Source organism: Lynx canadensis, chromosome D2, assembly GCF_007474595.2.
Source record: "Lynx canadensis isolate LIC74 chromosome D2, mLynCan4.pri.v2, whole genome shotgun sequence".
Taxonomy (NCBI): Eukaryota; Metazoa; Chordata; class Mammalia; order Carnivora; family Felidae; genus Lynx; species Lynx canadensis.
The window spans coordinates 75,048,765-75,066,140 of record NC_044313.2 but is presented as its reverse complement, the minus strand read 5'-3'; the positions used below and the strand labels follow the sequence as shown (position 1 = coordinate 75,066,140).

At 44.2% G+C, this 17,376-nt stretch overlaps 1 protein-coding gene across 1 annotated transcript in view; it reads right to left on the bottom strand.

The window, feature by feature from the left end:
* MTR (5-methyltetrahydrofolate-homocysteine methyltransferase) overlaps positions 1–16,735 on the bottom strand; it is a 106,160-nt gene extending 89,425 nt beyond the window's left edge. Inside the window, 8 exon segments of the mRNA XM_030334007.1 lie at positions 719–813; positions 1,547–1,606; positions 3,549–3,655; positions 5,101–5,193; positions 6,956–7,025; positions 9,234–9,323; positions 13,173–13,384; positions 16,532–16,735. Of these exon segments, the coding sequence (XP_030189867.1) occupies positions 719–813; positions 1,547–1,606; positions 3,549–3,655; positions 5,101–5,193; positions 6,956–7,025; positions 9,234–9,323; positions 13,173–13,384; positions 16,532–16,565 (761 nt within the window). The 5' untranslated portion in view covers positions 16,566–16,735.
* Between the last annotated feature and the right edge of the window lie 641 nt (positions 16,736–17,376).

Below are 17,376 nucleotides of genomic sequence, written 5' to 3'. Positions count from 1 at the left end.
TGATTCGTAAAGGCTAACAAGGAGTCAGCAGAGTCGGGGGAGCGGGGGAGAGAGAGAGAGAGAGACAGAGACAGAGACAGAGAGACAGAGAGAGAGAGAGAAGGGGGCAGGCACAGCTTCCAGGCAGGAAGAACAGGGCGTGTGCGGGGGGAAAAAAGGCACAGGTGAAAAGAGTATATATTCTGGGAGGTTCCATTTCACTTGTGGTATGTAATTTAAAACATTTTGATAAGAAAAATAGGGAGATAGTTTAAAATAGAACGTAAAAGCCAGGTTAATCTTTATTTAAAGATAAAAATCTGAGCTAGAGAATTCCCATCTGATCCCACACTGAACTGCTTCCGTTTGCTCCCTAAGCTGGGGGGAGAAAACACCTTGCAAAGCCCTGTCCTACCAACGTCAGCGCTGGTAATAGTTTTGCAGAATTAGGACTGCACCAAGCACAGCCTGAAACTATGAGGGGCACGCTTACAGCCAAACAGGCAACCATCTGCCCGATCCAGGAGGTACGAGCCCAGCCCCTCCAACTGACCCATTCTGACAGTGGTCTTCTGACGCCCTTCGGAAAAGTCTGAATGTACTTCCCAGAGAGCCAACGTCCCATGCAAGCTTTTCAGTGGAAATACGCAGGACCAGTCCCCTCCCAGGCCCCATTCTGTAGCCATCCAAAAAAGATACCCCTAAAAGGAATGGGGTCAAGGAAAGAATGAGCACTTACCAGAGTGGGTCTGCATGAGACACACTGATGACAAATGCCTCTCCCGTCTGTCCAGAAAGAGTTCGCCCACTTTTATCGATAATTGTCCCTGAAATCTGAATTAACAAAGTAAACTGCGTCAACGACAGAGGCTCAAATTAAGAATATGGTCACAAATGTGAAATAAAATGAGCACGCTGACTTTGTTCTTTTACGAGGAAGCGAACCGTGGAGCCCTAACAAAATGAATCACTTACCATCGTGGTCAGAAAGGACGTGGGTAAAGTGACTGTGGGGAGGAGCTGGTAAGCCATAAAAAAAAAACAGGGAAAGTCACTGAGGCAAACCCAGTGGCCAACAAAGCTGAGTTCACACATCCGGTCCCACAGCAGAAGGCCTTCCCAGAGACCTCTGGCTGTCCTGGCTGATACATAGCTGGTTCATCCAACACCCCTTGATTTCATTCTATTCTTTTCCCACCATCAGCCTTCGGCCTCTCCCGTGGGTCCGCCTACTCCAGGCTGGTGTCGTCAGCACTGGCCCTGTCAGTCAGCATGCAAGTCCACTCCTCTGGGACCCTTATCAGGAGGAGTCCCTAAGCCCTGGACTCCAGGGGACCAATTCGGCCATGCTTCCTTGGAATGGTCTGCTTCTGCCAACCACTTCTAGGTTCATTTTCTTAGCATTTCCAGAGCTTGGCCTGCTACTGGTCTAGATAGGAGGAAGGTGAACAGAGGAGGCTAAAAAACACTAAAGATAGTTGTCCTGGGCAAGGAAAGGCAAAACCCTGCCCTCAAGATGACAGTATTGATAAAAGGCACGATACATCATGCAAATTTTAGAACTTACAAAGATAGGTCGGGGGGAATACTCCTCTTCAAAAAGTTGTTGGAGTGCGAACAAGGCTGCCTGTTGGGGGTAAAAAGAAGAACATCTTTATTTCTGAGAGACTGTGTCCCCGGTCAGTCTAACTGGCTCATCAGAAGTCTCCCTTTTCCAAAACCCCGCTAGGTAAGATAAACGTCGCAATCTCTGGGGAAGAAGCATGTCCGCCCTGCAAGGTGCAATCCCGACACACGTTTCCCAAGTATAACATTGTACACATTAAAACAAAACAAATGCTGGCTCAAAGTTTACCTACGAACAAATATTCCCTCCAAAGAGGAGCTTAAGAGCTACACTTTCTTCCTTCTCCTAATCAAAATTAAAAATAAAGAAGAACGGGGGGTGCTCGGGTGGCTCAGTCGGTAAGTGTCCAACTTCGGCTCAGGTCATGATCTCATGGTTTGTGAGTTCGAGCCCTGCATCGGGCTCTGTGCTGACAGCTCAGAGCCTGGAGCCTGCTTCCGATTCTGTGTCTCCCTCTTTCTCTGCCCCTCCTCCACTTGTTGGTTTTCTCTTTCTCAAAAATAAACATTAAATTTTTTTAATTACAAAATTAAATACATCACCTTCCACACCCTCATATATCCACAGTAGGTACAGAAACTAACAGTGTGCATCACCGCAAAAGACTGTGAGCTTGGAATGTGCTGTAAAGGTACAAATCCCAAGTTACTGTGTACACGCCCATGTTTTATTAAGTTCCAGGGAACTGATCTTCTCCTTCTTTTCATCATTACATCTCTTGATTCTAAGAGGTTTACATTTTCATAATTTTCGGAAATCAGAATGCAACGTGTACTCAATGTAGATCTTCATTGTGATGGTGAGGTTCTCTGGCATAAAAGGTTACTAAATCGACAATGTGAGAATTTCTTTTTTTTTTTTTTTTTTTTTTTCAGAACTAAGCAAGTTGATCCTAAAGATCTCATGGAAAATATATGTGTAAGAATAGCCAGGAAAATTCTGAGGGAAAAACAGAGGTTCCGGGAAGGAGGTGAATAAAAGCCTACCAGTCACTCAGACACATTTTAATGATAATGTACAGAAAATAGCAGGATGGGAGCGTGACATCTGACAGATTACTGGAACAGATTCTACCCAGATGCACTTCTGAATTTAGGATGGTCTGGGTGACATTCCACATGATTCCTATCACTGGGAACTAATAGGTTATTTAACAGACGATGTTAAGAAAAAACTAGGTACACCTTAGAGAAAAAGACTACTAGGTACATCTCTACCACATTCCTCGCCCCAAAATAAATTCCAGAGGTGCCTGAGTGACTCAGCCAGCATCTCACTGACTCTTGATTTCGGTTGAGCATCTGACTCTTGATTTCAGCTTAGGTCATGATCTCAGTCGTGAGATCAAGTCCCGCATCAGGCTCCACATTCTCTCTCTCTCTACCCCTCCCCTGCTCATGCACACACACACTCACTCTCCCTCCTAACGAAATAAATAAATCTCAAAAAACTTTATCAAAAAAAAAATTCCAGATGCATCATGGGGGAAACCAGTCCCGAGATAATCTAAAGAATGTTATCACACTTTCTACACCTGCACAGCATCTCTACCAGGCCCCCACACTGGTTAACAGTGGCTATCCAGGAAAGACCTGCATCCCAGGGAATAGGAGGAAGGATATTGCTTTTCACTCCATATTTTTACATATCATTCACATTTAGAACCATGTGTGTGTATTTACTACATCTGCATACATGTACCTAGTAGCTGTACCTATAAATATTTACTTTCATAATTAAAAAAAAATTTTTTTGAAACTTCAAAAGATAACCTTTTGAAATTTTTCTCATTCCACTGGCTGCAATTAGAAATGTTCAAGAACAGAATGGAACAGAAGACTTTTATCTAACTTTGACAATGGCTGTGATGGTCTTCTCGCCACACTGGGAGATCATCACAGCCCCACCCCACTCACCGTCCCTTTCATCTCCCTTAACTCACCTTGGCGTTCGCAGTGTCAAAAATAGTTTCAATGAGTAAGATATCAACCCCACCATCCAGGAGCCCCTGGGCCTGCTCTTTGTATGCTTCAACAAGCTCGTCAAATGCTGCAAGAAAGAATAAATAAATCACATCCAGGACTCAGTCATCAAAATCCTCTTGGTGGCCAGGACATGTGTTCAGGCCTGCACTGTCAAGTAACTATTGCTGGTTTATGATGCTTAAATTAAAGACAACATCACCTTTTGTGAGAAACCAAATAAAGGAATAGGGCCGTGGTGGAAATTACACCTGTAAACCGAACACAGTTGCTCCTACTCAACACCACATACGAGCCGAGAATGAGTGAGTGAGTAGGCAGGCATATGGTCTCTTGAGCCCCGTATCTTACTTCCAACATCTTCAGAGTGGATCATTCATTCCAGAGGTGGTTTTAATCAGACAGTTAAGGGATGAGTGTGAGGGACAGCTACAGAAACATATCACACTGACGTGGAAACATCGTAGGCCTCGTCCCGTTCCCTCACACTTGCCTCGGTGAGAGGCCACGGTCCCGTGGACTTCACTCCTGCCCTCTGACACCAACTCTGCCAGAGAGGAAACCTGCCTGAAGGGCAGGTTCAGCCTGTAACCAAAGTGTTCAATCACTGCTGCGTAAGAGTTCTGTTGGAAACATCTTGAGTTGTCCATGTCTGTCTGAGAGGTCATCCCTCTCCCCATTCACCTCCCAACCAAACAAGAAAGAAGCTTGGACATTCCAGAGAGAAACCTCAACAGTACCTTTATGCTTGCTGTATACAGCACAAGAGAAAGGAGAACTCAGCCCCTTGCTGTCACGTTAGACCAAAGAGGGCATCGCCAGGCCTAAGCCCAGTATGAGAGAGCAATCCCTGGTGAAGAAGTATGGTATCACTACATGGAAAGTTCTAGAACCAAAAACCTACAAACTATACTTGCCTGAACTTGTTATCTATACAAAATTCTTTACCATACAGAGTATCAGTATTATTCAGCTAAGTTTCATTCTTTTTGTTTTTTTATTGTCTTGATGTTTAAGAAATTGACCTAGATCTGCAGATTTTTCATAAAATCTCAATGTAAGTGTTTATATACACTAGTTTATAATGTCGACCGTGCTAGTATGTTTATATGGTTTGGGCTGCTTTCTGACATGAAACGGAGATTCAGTGAGTTATTCTGTAATAGACCAAGGCCTGGTGTCCATACTTACCCAACTGTTCCGTTTAAAGCTTTTTTTTTTTTTTTTTGATTGGTTTTATTTCCTCAGCAGATAAAGAAGCACCAACACAATACCATGTACATTTGAAAACAAACTCAGTAACAATAATAATGATGATGATGACAGTAATAAAAACAAGAGCTCTTTGTTTAAAGGTTAACTACATTCCAGGGACCATTGTAAGCCCTTTATGTCAATTAAGTCACAATAACCCTGAGGAAGATCCTGTTACTCGTCCCATTTTACAGATTTTAGGATCACTGAAACACAGACATACTGGCAGGTCAAAGATTATATACCAGAAATACTCACTAATGTTCCTGTAATCTGGTTTTTCCACAGATGGGGACACAGAGAGGGTCTTATTAGTTGGACCCAGGGCTCCTGCCACAAACCTCTTGATTCCTTTGGGAAAAGAAAAACAAGCGTAAAATCTCTAAATAGGCTGAACTTTGTGTTGTGAATCGACAGGCTCTAAGATTTTTCCCTCCAACACACGTCTATAACCCCTTATCTACAACTCTACAAGACAAAAGCACAAAAGCACAAATTCTGTTCTTAATTCATTTGACGACAAAACATGATGTGACCTCTCCTGAACCACAAGAGGCTATTTATAGTCTTTATCGCACTTAGTGAGACAATTCATAGATTTTACTGCAAACATGTGTTTGGTTATCGCGGCCCCCACCAGGAAAACGATGAACCACAAGGGATGTGCACATATTGTTGCCAAGCCAACCCAAAAGACTCTGAATCCTTGCATATCTGGCTTCAAAGTGTTTCAGTGAGTAATCCCTCTTCTATCACCACAGCCGTGTTTGGATAAATCATCTCCCCTTATTTTTAAGAAATCTCAAAGGTCCTGAACTTGACACAGAATCTGTGAGAGCTCCTTATGGAAACATTCAACTTGAAATGCTCTCCAGCATTGGGCTTCAGGCCCGTCACTGTGGGAGGATATTAAGTCAGGATTAACAATTATAAAGCCTAAATTAAAGTATGAGAGATCAAATCTTAATCACTCTTTTAGTAATCCTTTAATAACTTTTCCTCCAGGCTAGAGTCCAGGTGCTTCTAAAAGAGCCTCCAATGTTATGTCCATTTACATGTCATGACAGAAGCCCGAGGAAGGGGTGCACTGCCCCTTGCCTTTGGTGACAGTAACCACTCAGTAACCTGGGTTATGCTGTATCATTTAACTGGAGAAGACCACTGACTAGTGGATTACCCAATCTTTGAACAGGTTACCTTTCCCAAAGCTGAACAATAATGAGGACATAAGAAAAAGGTCCTTCTCTTTCCCCGCTTCAGCGTGTTTAACATTCTCTGACCTGCGACCCTGTCGGGCTGACAGTCTGTGCGTGCCCCTGGATTTAAGCATTATCTCTCAGAAGCAGAGCTCCCGTGAATTGCTTCAGTCTTCATTAGTATGCTGTGTCTAACTTCCTAACAATTCTGCTTTATATTTTCTCCTGTTGGCAATAATCTTACATTTCCAAATCTTTAGGGGCTCCACATATTTCTTCTATTCCTCTCCCTCCCTCAAAGCCTCCCCACCAGCTGGCACCCAAGTCATGTGAATGGCAGCCAGCCAGAAGGTTAGTTATTTCAGGGAGCCACTTTTCAAGTCCCAGCAAGACTAAATCTAATGCCACACTCCTGGGTGTGCGGCACAAAGCCTTTAAGGACATCAGTGGTATGAAGCAGAAAATGCTCAAAAGGCAGTATCTCTTTACCTAAATAAGCCAGTCATGGGGATGAGGTAGCTTTAAAGGGATAAGATCAGGTATCGTAATGTTAACCATGATAACCAGTCAGCTGTCACCTTAACTACCTAATGACATGCTTCCAAAGGGAGAAAACTCGTTTTAGCTGCAAATACGCAAGGAAGCTACGGTCCTAGCTACAAAGGTAAGCTGTAACCCCCAGTAAAGCAAACACAGCGTCAAGCCTGAGCCCATGGGCATGGAATAAATCCAGAGAGACACTGAGCGGCTTCTTAGGGAAGGGCAGAGAGTAACTTGCACACAAGTACAAAACAGCGTCTGCGGCATGGCCAGCAGGCTGATGGTCACAGGGGGAAAAGGGCCGTAAAGACAGCACCTTGTAACTCAGAATCTCAAAGGAAGCATCTCCGTGAACCCGGGAGGATGACGTTCCTTACCTGTCTGGAGAGACACCTCCTCGGCTGCTTTCCTGGCCACTGCCGCAGAACACTTGTTCATCCGGTAGGCCTAGCAGATCAAACGCAAGTGTCAGCTCGCTCTTCTTTTCCTCCCATACGAGTAAGAACTCCTTACCTTCAAAAACCCAGTTTTATTCAGTAAGCAAGTACAGAGGGAATTAACAGAAGCTCTGAATGAAATCTTAGCCAAGAAGACCTATCAGCTGCCCCAGCTGTGAGGACAGCAGGAAAGACAAGAGTCTTTGAGACCTGGTTTTAGCTTCTTCCCCTAAACTGTAAGCTAAATGATAAAAAGGGCAATGCCTGGACATGTAGTATGTCAAAGAGTAAGATGATGAAGTTACATACTCTGTGAATCAGCGAAAAGCATGGTGATGGGAAAAGACAGGAGGCCTGGGTTGGAGGACCGATTGTCCCAAGAGCCTGTGTGGCCCGCTCCTTTTGCAGTGTCTCCGGCCGTGACTTCCTTCACTGGATGGTGGCTGAACTCAATGGTTCCCAACTTTCTACAGATCACTAACCTCTTCAGAATTTCGTAAAGGGCCATGAACCCTCTCACTGGGAAATAAAAAGTATGCACAAACCTCAATTTAAAGAAGTTCATAGGCCTCCTCAAAGGGGTTCACAGACACCGCTTCACAGATTAGAAAGTCCTAGACTTGTGGTCTTCAGGATCCCTTCTAAGATCCTATGTGCCATGTATCCGCAGAGTTAGTAATTAAGAAGCCAGAATATCCTAAAATACAGGGTGGCAAACTATAGCCCCTGGGGCAAATCTAGCCTGAGCCTGTTTTATAAATAAAATGTTACTAGAATACAGTCAAGCTCATTCATTTGCATGTTGTCTATTGCTGCCTTTGCACTATAATGGCAGAGTTGAGGAGTTGCTGTATATGACCAACGAAGCCTAAAATATCTACTTAACTGGCCCTTTACAGAAAAAGTTGGCCAACTCCTGCCCAATAATCACACGAAACTCATCATTTTCCCTTGATAACCCAAAAGACACAAGATCTCACAAAACATCATGAGAAAAATCAGTATTGGAGCACCAGGACTTCCTGCATGAAAACAGAGGAATGTGTCTGGAAAAATCCCATGCAAAAAGGGGAACGAAGGCATCTACTACGTATTCCCATCATCCACATTTTATAAAATTTGGAAAAGGGGCATCATGTTGATCAAAAAGAAACCAGATCTCCACCCCACACCCATGAGGATGGCTACTTTCATAAAACAAAACTCAAAAACCCCAAAAACAGAAGCTAACAAGTGTCGACAGAGCCGTAGAAAACTCAGAACCCTCGTGCACTGTAGGTGGGAATACAAAATGGTGCAGCCACTGTGGGAAACAGCATGGTGGTTTCTCAAAAAATGAAACACACAATTACTGTATGAAGCAAGCAATTCCCCTTCTGCGTACAGAATCTCAGGAAACAAAAGCAGGGAAGCAAGGAGATCGTGGGTACGTAGTAGTAGCATTGTTCACAATAACCGAAAGGTGGGATCAACCCAAGTGTTCCCAACAAATGAACGAACACACAATATGGAGCATGATCTGGCCTTAAAAAGGAAGGAAATTCTGACATAGGCTACGGCATGAGTGAACTTGGAAAACATTATACTGAGTGAAATAAGCCAGTTGTAAAAGGACAAACACTATGATTCTACTCACGTCACGCACCTAGAGGAGTCAAATTCATAAAGAAAGTACAGTGGTGGTTTCCAGGATGTAGGGGGGTGGCAGGAGAACGGGGAGTTACTGAGGGTAACAGGGGTTACGGAGTTTCGGCTCCGCAAGATGACCAGAGTCTAGAGATGGGAGGTGTGATGCCTGCGCACCATGAACGTACTTAACGTCACCGAAGTGTATGCTCAAAATGGCTAAGATCATCAATTTTAGGTTACACGTGTTTCCCCACAACTAAAAAAAAAGAAAATCAAATCCGCCACCCAGTACATGAAAAGGCCTCCCCAAACTGCACACACAGCCAATCATTATGCCTTTATCAGCAGCCAATATAAGTATCATTTTTATTTGATTACGTGCCCATAAAAGAAACCAGTTACAAAATGAACGGTCTGACATGTTCAGAAGCAGAAGAGATTCAAACTGTTTTCCAAGTCTGACCACGAAAAGTAGGCATCTAGGCACTGGCTGGACTCCGCGCTTCTGGTGGTTTTCTCACTAGCAACTACCACCAAGGCAGCAAATGTGCAGAAATGTCTCAGACTTGAGGCACAATGGAGTTCTTACCAAGTGCTCGAGGCCATAGTCAGCTTGGGCGACATTAGTGCTGCTGAAAGTGTTCGTTTCAATGATATCCGCTCCAGCCAGCAAGTAATCCTGCAACAGGAGACAGTGATGTCAATGCTGTGAGTTTGAGAACCCCTGTCCCCCAGCAACAAATAGGACTTCCCACTGGCACCACCACCAGACACCCCGGGACCACTTACTAAGCGGCCGGCACTACACCAGAGGCTAGAGGTACAAAAAGACATAAGGATGTCATAGAAAGGAATGTGCTCTAAACAAACTCAGACCCTGAACTGACAGTTCACATGCTAAGTTGTACGAACTGAATCAAGTTCCTTAGACTCCAGTTTCCTCCCTAGACTAGAATCTAACTCTTCACAGTGGCTGTATGAAAACACAAGCATCGAGTTCTGGCCCGAACAGCACTCTCCGGCCTGAGCACAAGCTGGCTCCCACTGACAACCACACTAGGAGAGCCCAGTTCTGCCGGGAGCTGTCTCCACCCCAGTTTCCCGGTCCCTCTGAGCCAGAACTACACTCCTGCAGAAGCCTGAGGGTCTCAGCATCAACCTGTCCTCAACCTACCTTCCGCACTTCACTCTTTGGACAACACCTTCTCAACCTCCATCTGATGAACACTCGAGAATCTCTCAGCTCCCCTGACTTCCCAGTACTGAGTAAACACAACCCTTCCCAAACTGATAAACACTGTTTGCAGAACAGCTAGGAAATGAAAACCAAGATTTACCTATTTATAAGTTACAAACATCCTAAATATCCACCAGTTGGGAAAAACTAAATAAGCTAGAATTAATCCACTTTATAACATGCTTTGTGGCAGCTAAAAAACATTGTATCTGCATATACCGACATGGAAAAATCTCCAAAAAGTATCGCTGAGTAGAAACCAAAATTGACTGATTGACTGATGTGTAAAGTATGACATCATGAAGTTTAAAACATACACGTACACAAGCAGTATGAATTTTCTACTGATATGTATGCATACACATACATGTATGTACACACATATATACATACATATAAATGCATAACAAAGTGATCTGGAAAGACACACACTAATGTAAGTGGTTAGGTCAGGAGAAAAAATAGAAATTTGGAGTAGTGGTCAAAGCAAATTTATTCTTACCTATGGGTTTTGTTTTATAAGAGCAAATTATATTTAATTTTTCAAAAAAGAGCAAGAAAAATTGGAGACAACATTAATGCCTAGGAATAAATAAATTCATTAATAACATATACACAGAATATATTATGAAGTTCTTAAACCATGTTTAAGAACATTTAATGCTCATGTATACAGATAAAAAAAATCCAAATTATAAAACAGTATGAAGTAATCCTAATATAATCCCATTTAAAATCCCAGTATAAAAAAACTAGATTAAAATATAAATTAAAATATGTGACTAGCAATTATTTATTGGCGTTGATATGTCCTGGTTTTGATTTTCTCTTTTATGGTTTTCTATTTTCTAGCTACTTCTTTTTTTAAGCAATTAACATGTACTGTCTTTACAATTAGGGGGAAAAGTTTTCTAACTTCGCAGTTTTCTCCAATTTTGTGTGGATCTGAAAATGTCCACTGTCCACAGTGTAAAAGGTGTTTCTTCTGGCTCTTCATCCTCTCTCTACACCTTTTTTCCTGGCTCAGAATCCCACTCAAGGGCCCTAGGCAGAAATCATGTGATCAGGGGCAAGCTGCGTAATGTCCCTGCTCCTCACTCTTCTCCTGGAGAAAGCTGTCAAGACTAAAGAAGGACTTTAAGGAGAGCATTCGTAGAGGCTAACAGAGGTGCTGAATTCTGTTTTGTGACAGTGATACTTAAGGCAGGGTAGTCCTCGTGGCCAGCTCCCACAAACTTTCCCTGGGCAGAACCTAAGTTGTGGCCACACCAGCCACTGTGGTTCTTATAACCGCAAAACACATCTCAGCAACAACCACAGGGCACTTTGGGGAGAAAAAGGTATATTACTCCCAAGTCCTGGAGGGTACAGGCATGCCCAGGGCCACACTGCAAGGGGTGAGGGGGCACATGGGGCGGGGAGGGGGGGGGAGCACAGGCATGGGGTTCTGCCTCTTCCGGGCTATAGGGATGGGGTGCCTGGGGTTTCGCAGTTTCACTCTTTGTTGCCGAATTTAAGACATGAGTGGGAATCAGGCTGTGGAAAGGGGAAAAATGGGGTCAAACAGCTGGCTGTCTGGGTCACCCAGGACTCTGTAAAAGCAGGACTTCATGGGTGGGAACAGCCTGGTTTCTTATCTAAGTGTTTAGTCGGTAGCTGTAGTACGTTAAATATGAGATGGAGGTCTTTGAAATGGGTATCTTGGCAGCCAAAAGCTTCATGTCAGGCACTTGCATTACAATCACAGAAGCTTCCGGGTCGGGCACCTACACTACAAACATAACCGAGAAATTCCATTAAAATTAGCCATCAGGAGATCTGATCCATGGTCACTAACGCCACTAGAAACAGCCAAGTATGAAAACAACCCAGTGTTTCCTTTCTTCATCCAAGAACGTGGTAGGTTCTCTGCACTCGAAAAACTCTAGCTAGGAAATGCACCCCCAGAAATGAAACACCCACCTACACTCTATTGTATTTACAGCCATTTTTGCTTCATATGCCTATTGTGGGTACCTTGTAGTTCTATCTAGATGCCTACCTAATACAGACGGCAAGGATTCTTTCTCTAACAAATATTTACTGAGTACTTACTATGTGTGAGATGCTCTAGGTAGTAGGGATTTGGCAGTGAAAAACAGGCATCAATTCCTGTCCTGCAGAAGCTGATAATCTAATGATAATCTAATGATAATCCACATGAACAATATGACGAAGCTACATGGCATGGTAGTTCATATGATCTTATCAGTTGCATTATAAGAACTGTATTTGTAACCATAACAAGCAATTCATACCCATGAGGGCATTCCTGTAGTTAACAGGATTTAACTACACAGTCTCAAGGCCAAGCAGAAAAACTTAGGTACCATTCTTCCTACAGAACCAACACCTTTTCAAGGACCAATTCTAAATCTTCTGGTACCTAGAATTCCCATTATGAGCAAAGGAAAGGCATTTTCTTCAAATGAATGCTATCCTTCACCTTACCTAGAAAAAAGTCTTGACCACGCAATAAAATGATCCCTTCCATACTCACTGGAACACTTAATCACTTGTTTAGACTTTTTTTTTTTTTTTAAGAAGAGCTTGAAACACCTATAACAATGCCCCTCTCCAGAAAATAAAACTCTCTCGCTTAACTGGTAAATACGCTTTGTCCTTCTAACTGAATCCAGACCAGGAAAACAGATTTTATCATCTTAATACCTCTTCTAGTCACAGTTCTGTGTAATTCCTATGATAATCTATAAAACAATTTCGTTCTGTGTTTAATTATAAGTTATAAAAATGTATCGTACCCAGTTACCTCCTCCTGATCTCTTTATGTTGACTAACCATTTTTATTGGACACAGAAAAATGGAATGAAAGGGGATGGGATTTCAAGTCAGGGAGGCTCCCTAATGTCAGATAAGTTCCTTAACCTCTGTCAGGCTCAACTTCCAAATCTACAAAATAAGAATAACCACCTTTGATTTTACTTCATCAGGGCTGTTGCGGTGACTTAAGTAGGATAGCATATGTGAATACCCCAACTTGTCCAAGATCTTTATGGTTTCTCACTGGACTTTAAATGCCTCGAAGGCAGAAAAACTACCTTTCTGAACTCCTTATCCTGAATGCTCATCACAGCGCATGACCTTTATTTGGTGTCCAACAAGCCTTCTTTGTGAATAAACCACCTCTTTCTTCTGTCCCCTCCAGACACTGGGGACAGTGGTCTGCCCTCCGTATGCGAAACGACTTACAGAATAATCAAATGAACACAGAAGACCCTGGGGATACTTGACCTTATGGATTTGGTAAATGACATTGGGTTGAGTTACACTTAAAATGTCATTGTTGCCTTTCAGTGGCCTGGCATGATCTTTAAATTCGTGACCTCGGAAGTCTTCTTCACTTAGCTTATGCCGCTGGATCATGGTGCCCATCCCTCCATCCAGCACCATAATCCTCTCCCGCAGAAGGGCTTCGATCTCATCCCGCAGGGATTTCTTCACACCTGCTTTAAAGAAAGTGAAAATCTGACTTTCAAAACTGAAAGCGGAAAAAGACAGGGGGAGGAGGTTTCTAAGAACTACTGAAAAGCCACAGAACTACACTTATGGGAGTCCCTGAGAATTCCCTGTTGAGCCTCCTCCTTGGTTCATCTTTTCCTGGCTGCCCTCAACATGTCCCATATCTGCTGTCCCAAACCTGCTTGCTTTTAGCTTCAAGTCCTTTTCCCTCTGTAGGGGATTCTACCTAATTCTGCCCAAAGAAGTCTTCTGTTGGGAGCTCCAAAATTTACCCGCCTCTGCCTCAAGACCCTCTTACGGCTTGGCTCATTCCATTTTCCTTCTCTCTCCACCTAGGGAGGGAGCACTTCTCCACTCACTGCAGATCTGACCGCGGAGTGTGCCTCTACTCCTCCTCCCATCTTCATAAAAAGTCTAAGCATTCTTCCACGGGGTCCCTACTGTATTCACTTTTTAATCCAGAAATACACAAACTGTTCTTGGTCTTTAAGACAGTTTACTATTTACCATAAAACAACCTTGCCCCCCACATATACAAACTCTGAGATCTTGTTAAAGGAGTCTTCATATATGCAAGATATCAAAGTTTTTTTTTTTTAACTCTAAACAAAACATGATTTTCTATGAGAAATTTGACATATTCCATAATTTATGTGGAAAACTAAAGCCCAGAAAAAAAGCTGAATTAACTTTGAAAAAGTAGAGTTTACTTGGCCCACTAAATAGTCTACCATAAAACTATATTCGCATAAGGAAAAAGAAAATATAGGATATCTTCATTACTTAGAATAGGGAACGACTTCAGGCTCAAAAGCCTATATTTTTAGTATTTTTAAAAATGATGAATTTGATTCCATAAAAATTAAGGATTCTTATTAAATGAAAGTCACCATAGACAAAAATAACAGATTACGGATTGGAGGAAGGTTCGGCAATGTCTAAAACTGAAAGGGACTAACATCTATAACATACAAGGAACTCTAACAAAGATGCAAATAGTCAAGTCAAGGAAGGATAAAATAATACGCAACAACTATTGAAGAAATGCTCAAGCTTATTAGCGATTAGATGTGAATTAAAACAAGCTTAGGGGTGCCTGGGTGGCTCAGTCAGTTGGGCGTCCGACTTTCGCTCAGGTCATGATCTCACAGTTCGTGGGTTCGAGCCCCATGTCCAGCTCTGTGCTGAGAGCTCAGAGCCTGGAGCCTGCTTTGGATTCTGTGTCTCCCTCTCTCTCTGCCCATCTCCTGCTCACTCTCTGTCTCTTTCTCTCTCTCTCAAAAGTAAACAAACATTAAAAAAAAAAAAAAAAAGATGATACTTATTTACACTCAATAGATAAGCAATAATTAAAAGACTGGATAACACCAAAGAAAATCTGAACCCTCAAGTATGCTTGCTGGAACACAGACAGCCATTCTGGAGAGAACCTGAAGAGGTCTTCCTCCCAGATTTGCGAGTTTAAGTGTTCACTGTTCTTATCTTTTGTAATCCTCATGCTTTTCCAGTAGAGGATTATCTTTCACTGGCTTCTAATCACCTTGCCCTCCAGAACCTTCTTGTAAGAGTTAAAAGTCACTTTAAGAATTCTCCTTTCCCTTGCAAGGGTAAACAGTCATTGAGATCTTCCCTGAAGAACAACAATAACCAAAATACACTCTTGCTTATCTGCGTTCGGTTCATTATGCACAGAACATCCTGTACATTTTACTCCTGACTAGTCAGGTTCTTAACAGGGCACATTCTCCCCAACATCTCTCACAGTGGAAACAGAAATATCGAGTTTTTGCACTTCCCCCATTTAGCTGAGGCCTTCTGCTGTTGATACATTTAGATGAAAGGGAAATCCGTATTTCCTTTTTTAATTAAATGGGAAGGGGAAAGTAAGAAGTCATGAATCAGAGGGGCGCCTGGGTGTTTCAGTCAGTTGGGTGTCCAACTTCGGGTCAGGTTATGGCTCAGGTTATGCTCTCGTGTTGAGTTCGAGCCCTGGGGGTCAGACTCTGTGCTGACAGCTCAGAGCCTGGAGCCTGCTTTGGATTCTGTGTCTCCTCTCTCTCTGCCCTTCTCCGACTCACACTCTGTCTCTCTCTCCTTCAAATATAAATAAACGTTAAAAAAAATCTTAATAGAAAAAAGTCATGAAGCAGAGATATTATTTAAAGAGCTGTAACATAGGCCTCTGTACATCTTATTTGATAGCATCAGTGACAAAATGTTTCTCAGTTACATTTCCACTGGTTTCAACACCCACATCAGAACCCCAGAGTCAACAGGCTCACTAGCTCACCTGTGATAAATTTCCTTCTGAGTTAGGACTTCAGTATTCACCCCTGCCCAAGACGAACACCCTCTTTCTGTCACAGGCAGCTACTGTTCTGTCCTTATCACTGGTTCTCTTCTTGCTACATTGCCTACCTCATAGCTCACATGTTTTCATGGGTAGATTTGACCACAAATTTTAACCAGGGACGACCTTAGAGACCCAGAGCTCATTATAAAGCTGAAATTATTTTCAGTTCTTGAGCTAGTTTTTTTCTCAAAGTTAATCTCAGAGCCCCCAGCATCACCATCAGCTGCGATTACTACTTCCCATCACGACCTTCTATCTGCTCTTTGACATAGTGATAATTCTGTGCACACTGGAGTTTGCTCTAACCCTGATGTGGAAAAGAAACGTTCGCTGCAGTTTCAAATAGTTCTCTGGGTTTGCTATCTGTCTCAGCACGTGGACTTCCTTTGGATGAGCACATGCTCAAAAAGTACTGAATAAGAACGTTAACTCATGCAAAACTTCCAAAGCGCCCTGCTGGAATATGGTGCACCAAGCTGTAAAAGTTTCGTTACTTTGACATTAAGAGCGTGTTTCAGGGACAGGACGCGGGGACAGGGCGGTGCTTCGCGGCTGCTGATGGTCTGTCTGGGGAGCGAGGAGTACAGGTGCGGAAGGAACCAAGCAGAACAACGTGGGACCTCAGGACTGCTCTGCAGGTTCAAAGGTGCCGCCCGCCCGCCCGCGGGGAAACCTGGTCGCGCGTCTCCAATTGGGGAGGAGAATCACCCTAGGGATTAGGAGCCCATAGCAGGAGTCAATAAACAACTGAACCGCTGAGACCGGGTGGCAACGTTACCGGAAGGCGTCAGCTCTGGCAGCGCGGGTGACATGCCGCCGAGTCTCCTCCTCCTCCTCCTCAGGCCAGCGGCAAAGCCGGGAAGTCGCGCTCTGCGCAGGAGACGGCCAAGAGCGACGCCAGCCAGCGCCCGGGAGCCTGCCTGAGGCCCGAGTCGCTGGGAGCGCCAAGGGCCCCGGAGCCCGCCGCGACCCGGGCCTTGCGCGCACCGCACGCCGCGCGGGAGGTGCCCCCGCAGGACCTGGGCGCGGCGCGGGGATGATACGCGCGCCCTCGGCCGCTACAACGCTCGAGCACGTGCTTTCTTCGCGGTCACCCGGCTTGTCCTCCGCGCGGGGCTGGCGGCCAGACACGGGCGGCCCGAGGCCGGGTCGCGGGCAAGGCGCGGACCGAAACCGAAGAGGAGGACAACGTGGCGTCCGAGACGCGGGACCGAAGCTCTCAGCCGCCTTGGGCTTTGGGACACATTACAACGCAGTTAGTTTCTCCGCTCAATCTAGCCTCTGCGTGGGAGGTCCCGCCCCTTCCAGCCTGTGATTGGTCTGTACGAGCACGTCACGGCTGTATTGGCTGATCTGTTTGAACCAATCACCTGAGGGTTCTCCCCAGGGTTCTCTGGGAGATGTAGTTCAGGATCCCAAGCGGTCAGTGTATTTAGTTAGAGCCCAGAGGAGGCTTTGCTCATCTCCAAGCCCCATATCCAGAAGTGCGGCCAGAGTGACCTCTCCAAGTTGAGGTCGTAGTGCGAAGTTGACGATGGTTTTCAACGTGTTTTGGTGTCAAGAGACAGGAACGTGGAGTCAGAAGACGAAGTACCAGTCACGTTTTGCTACTGACTGGCGCTG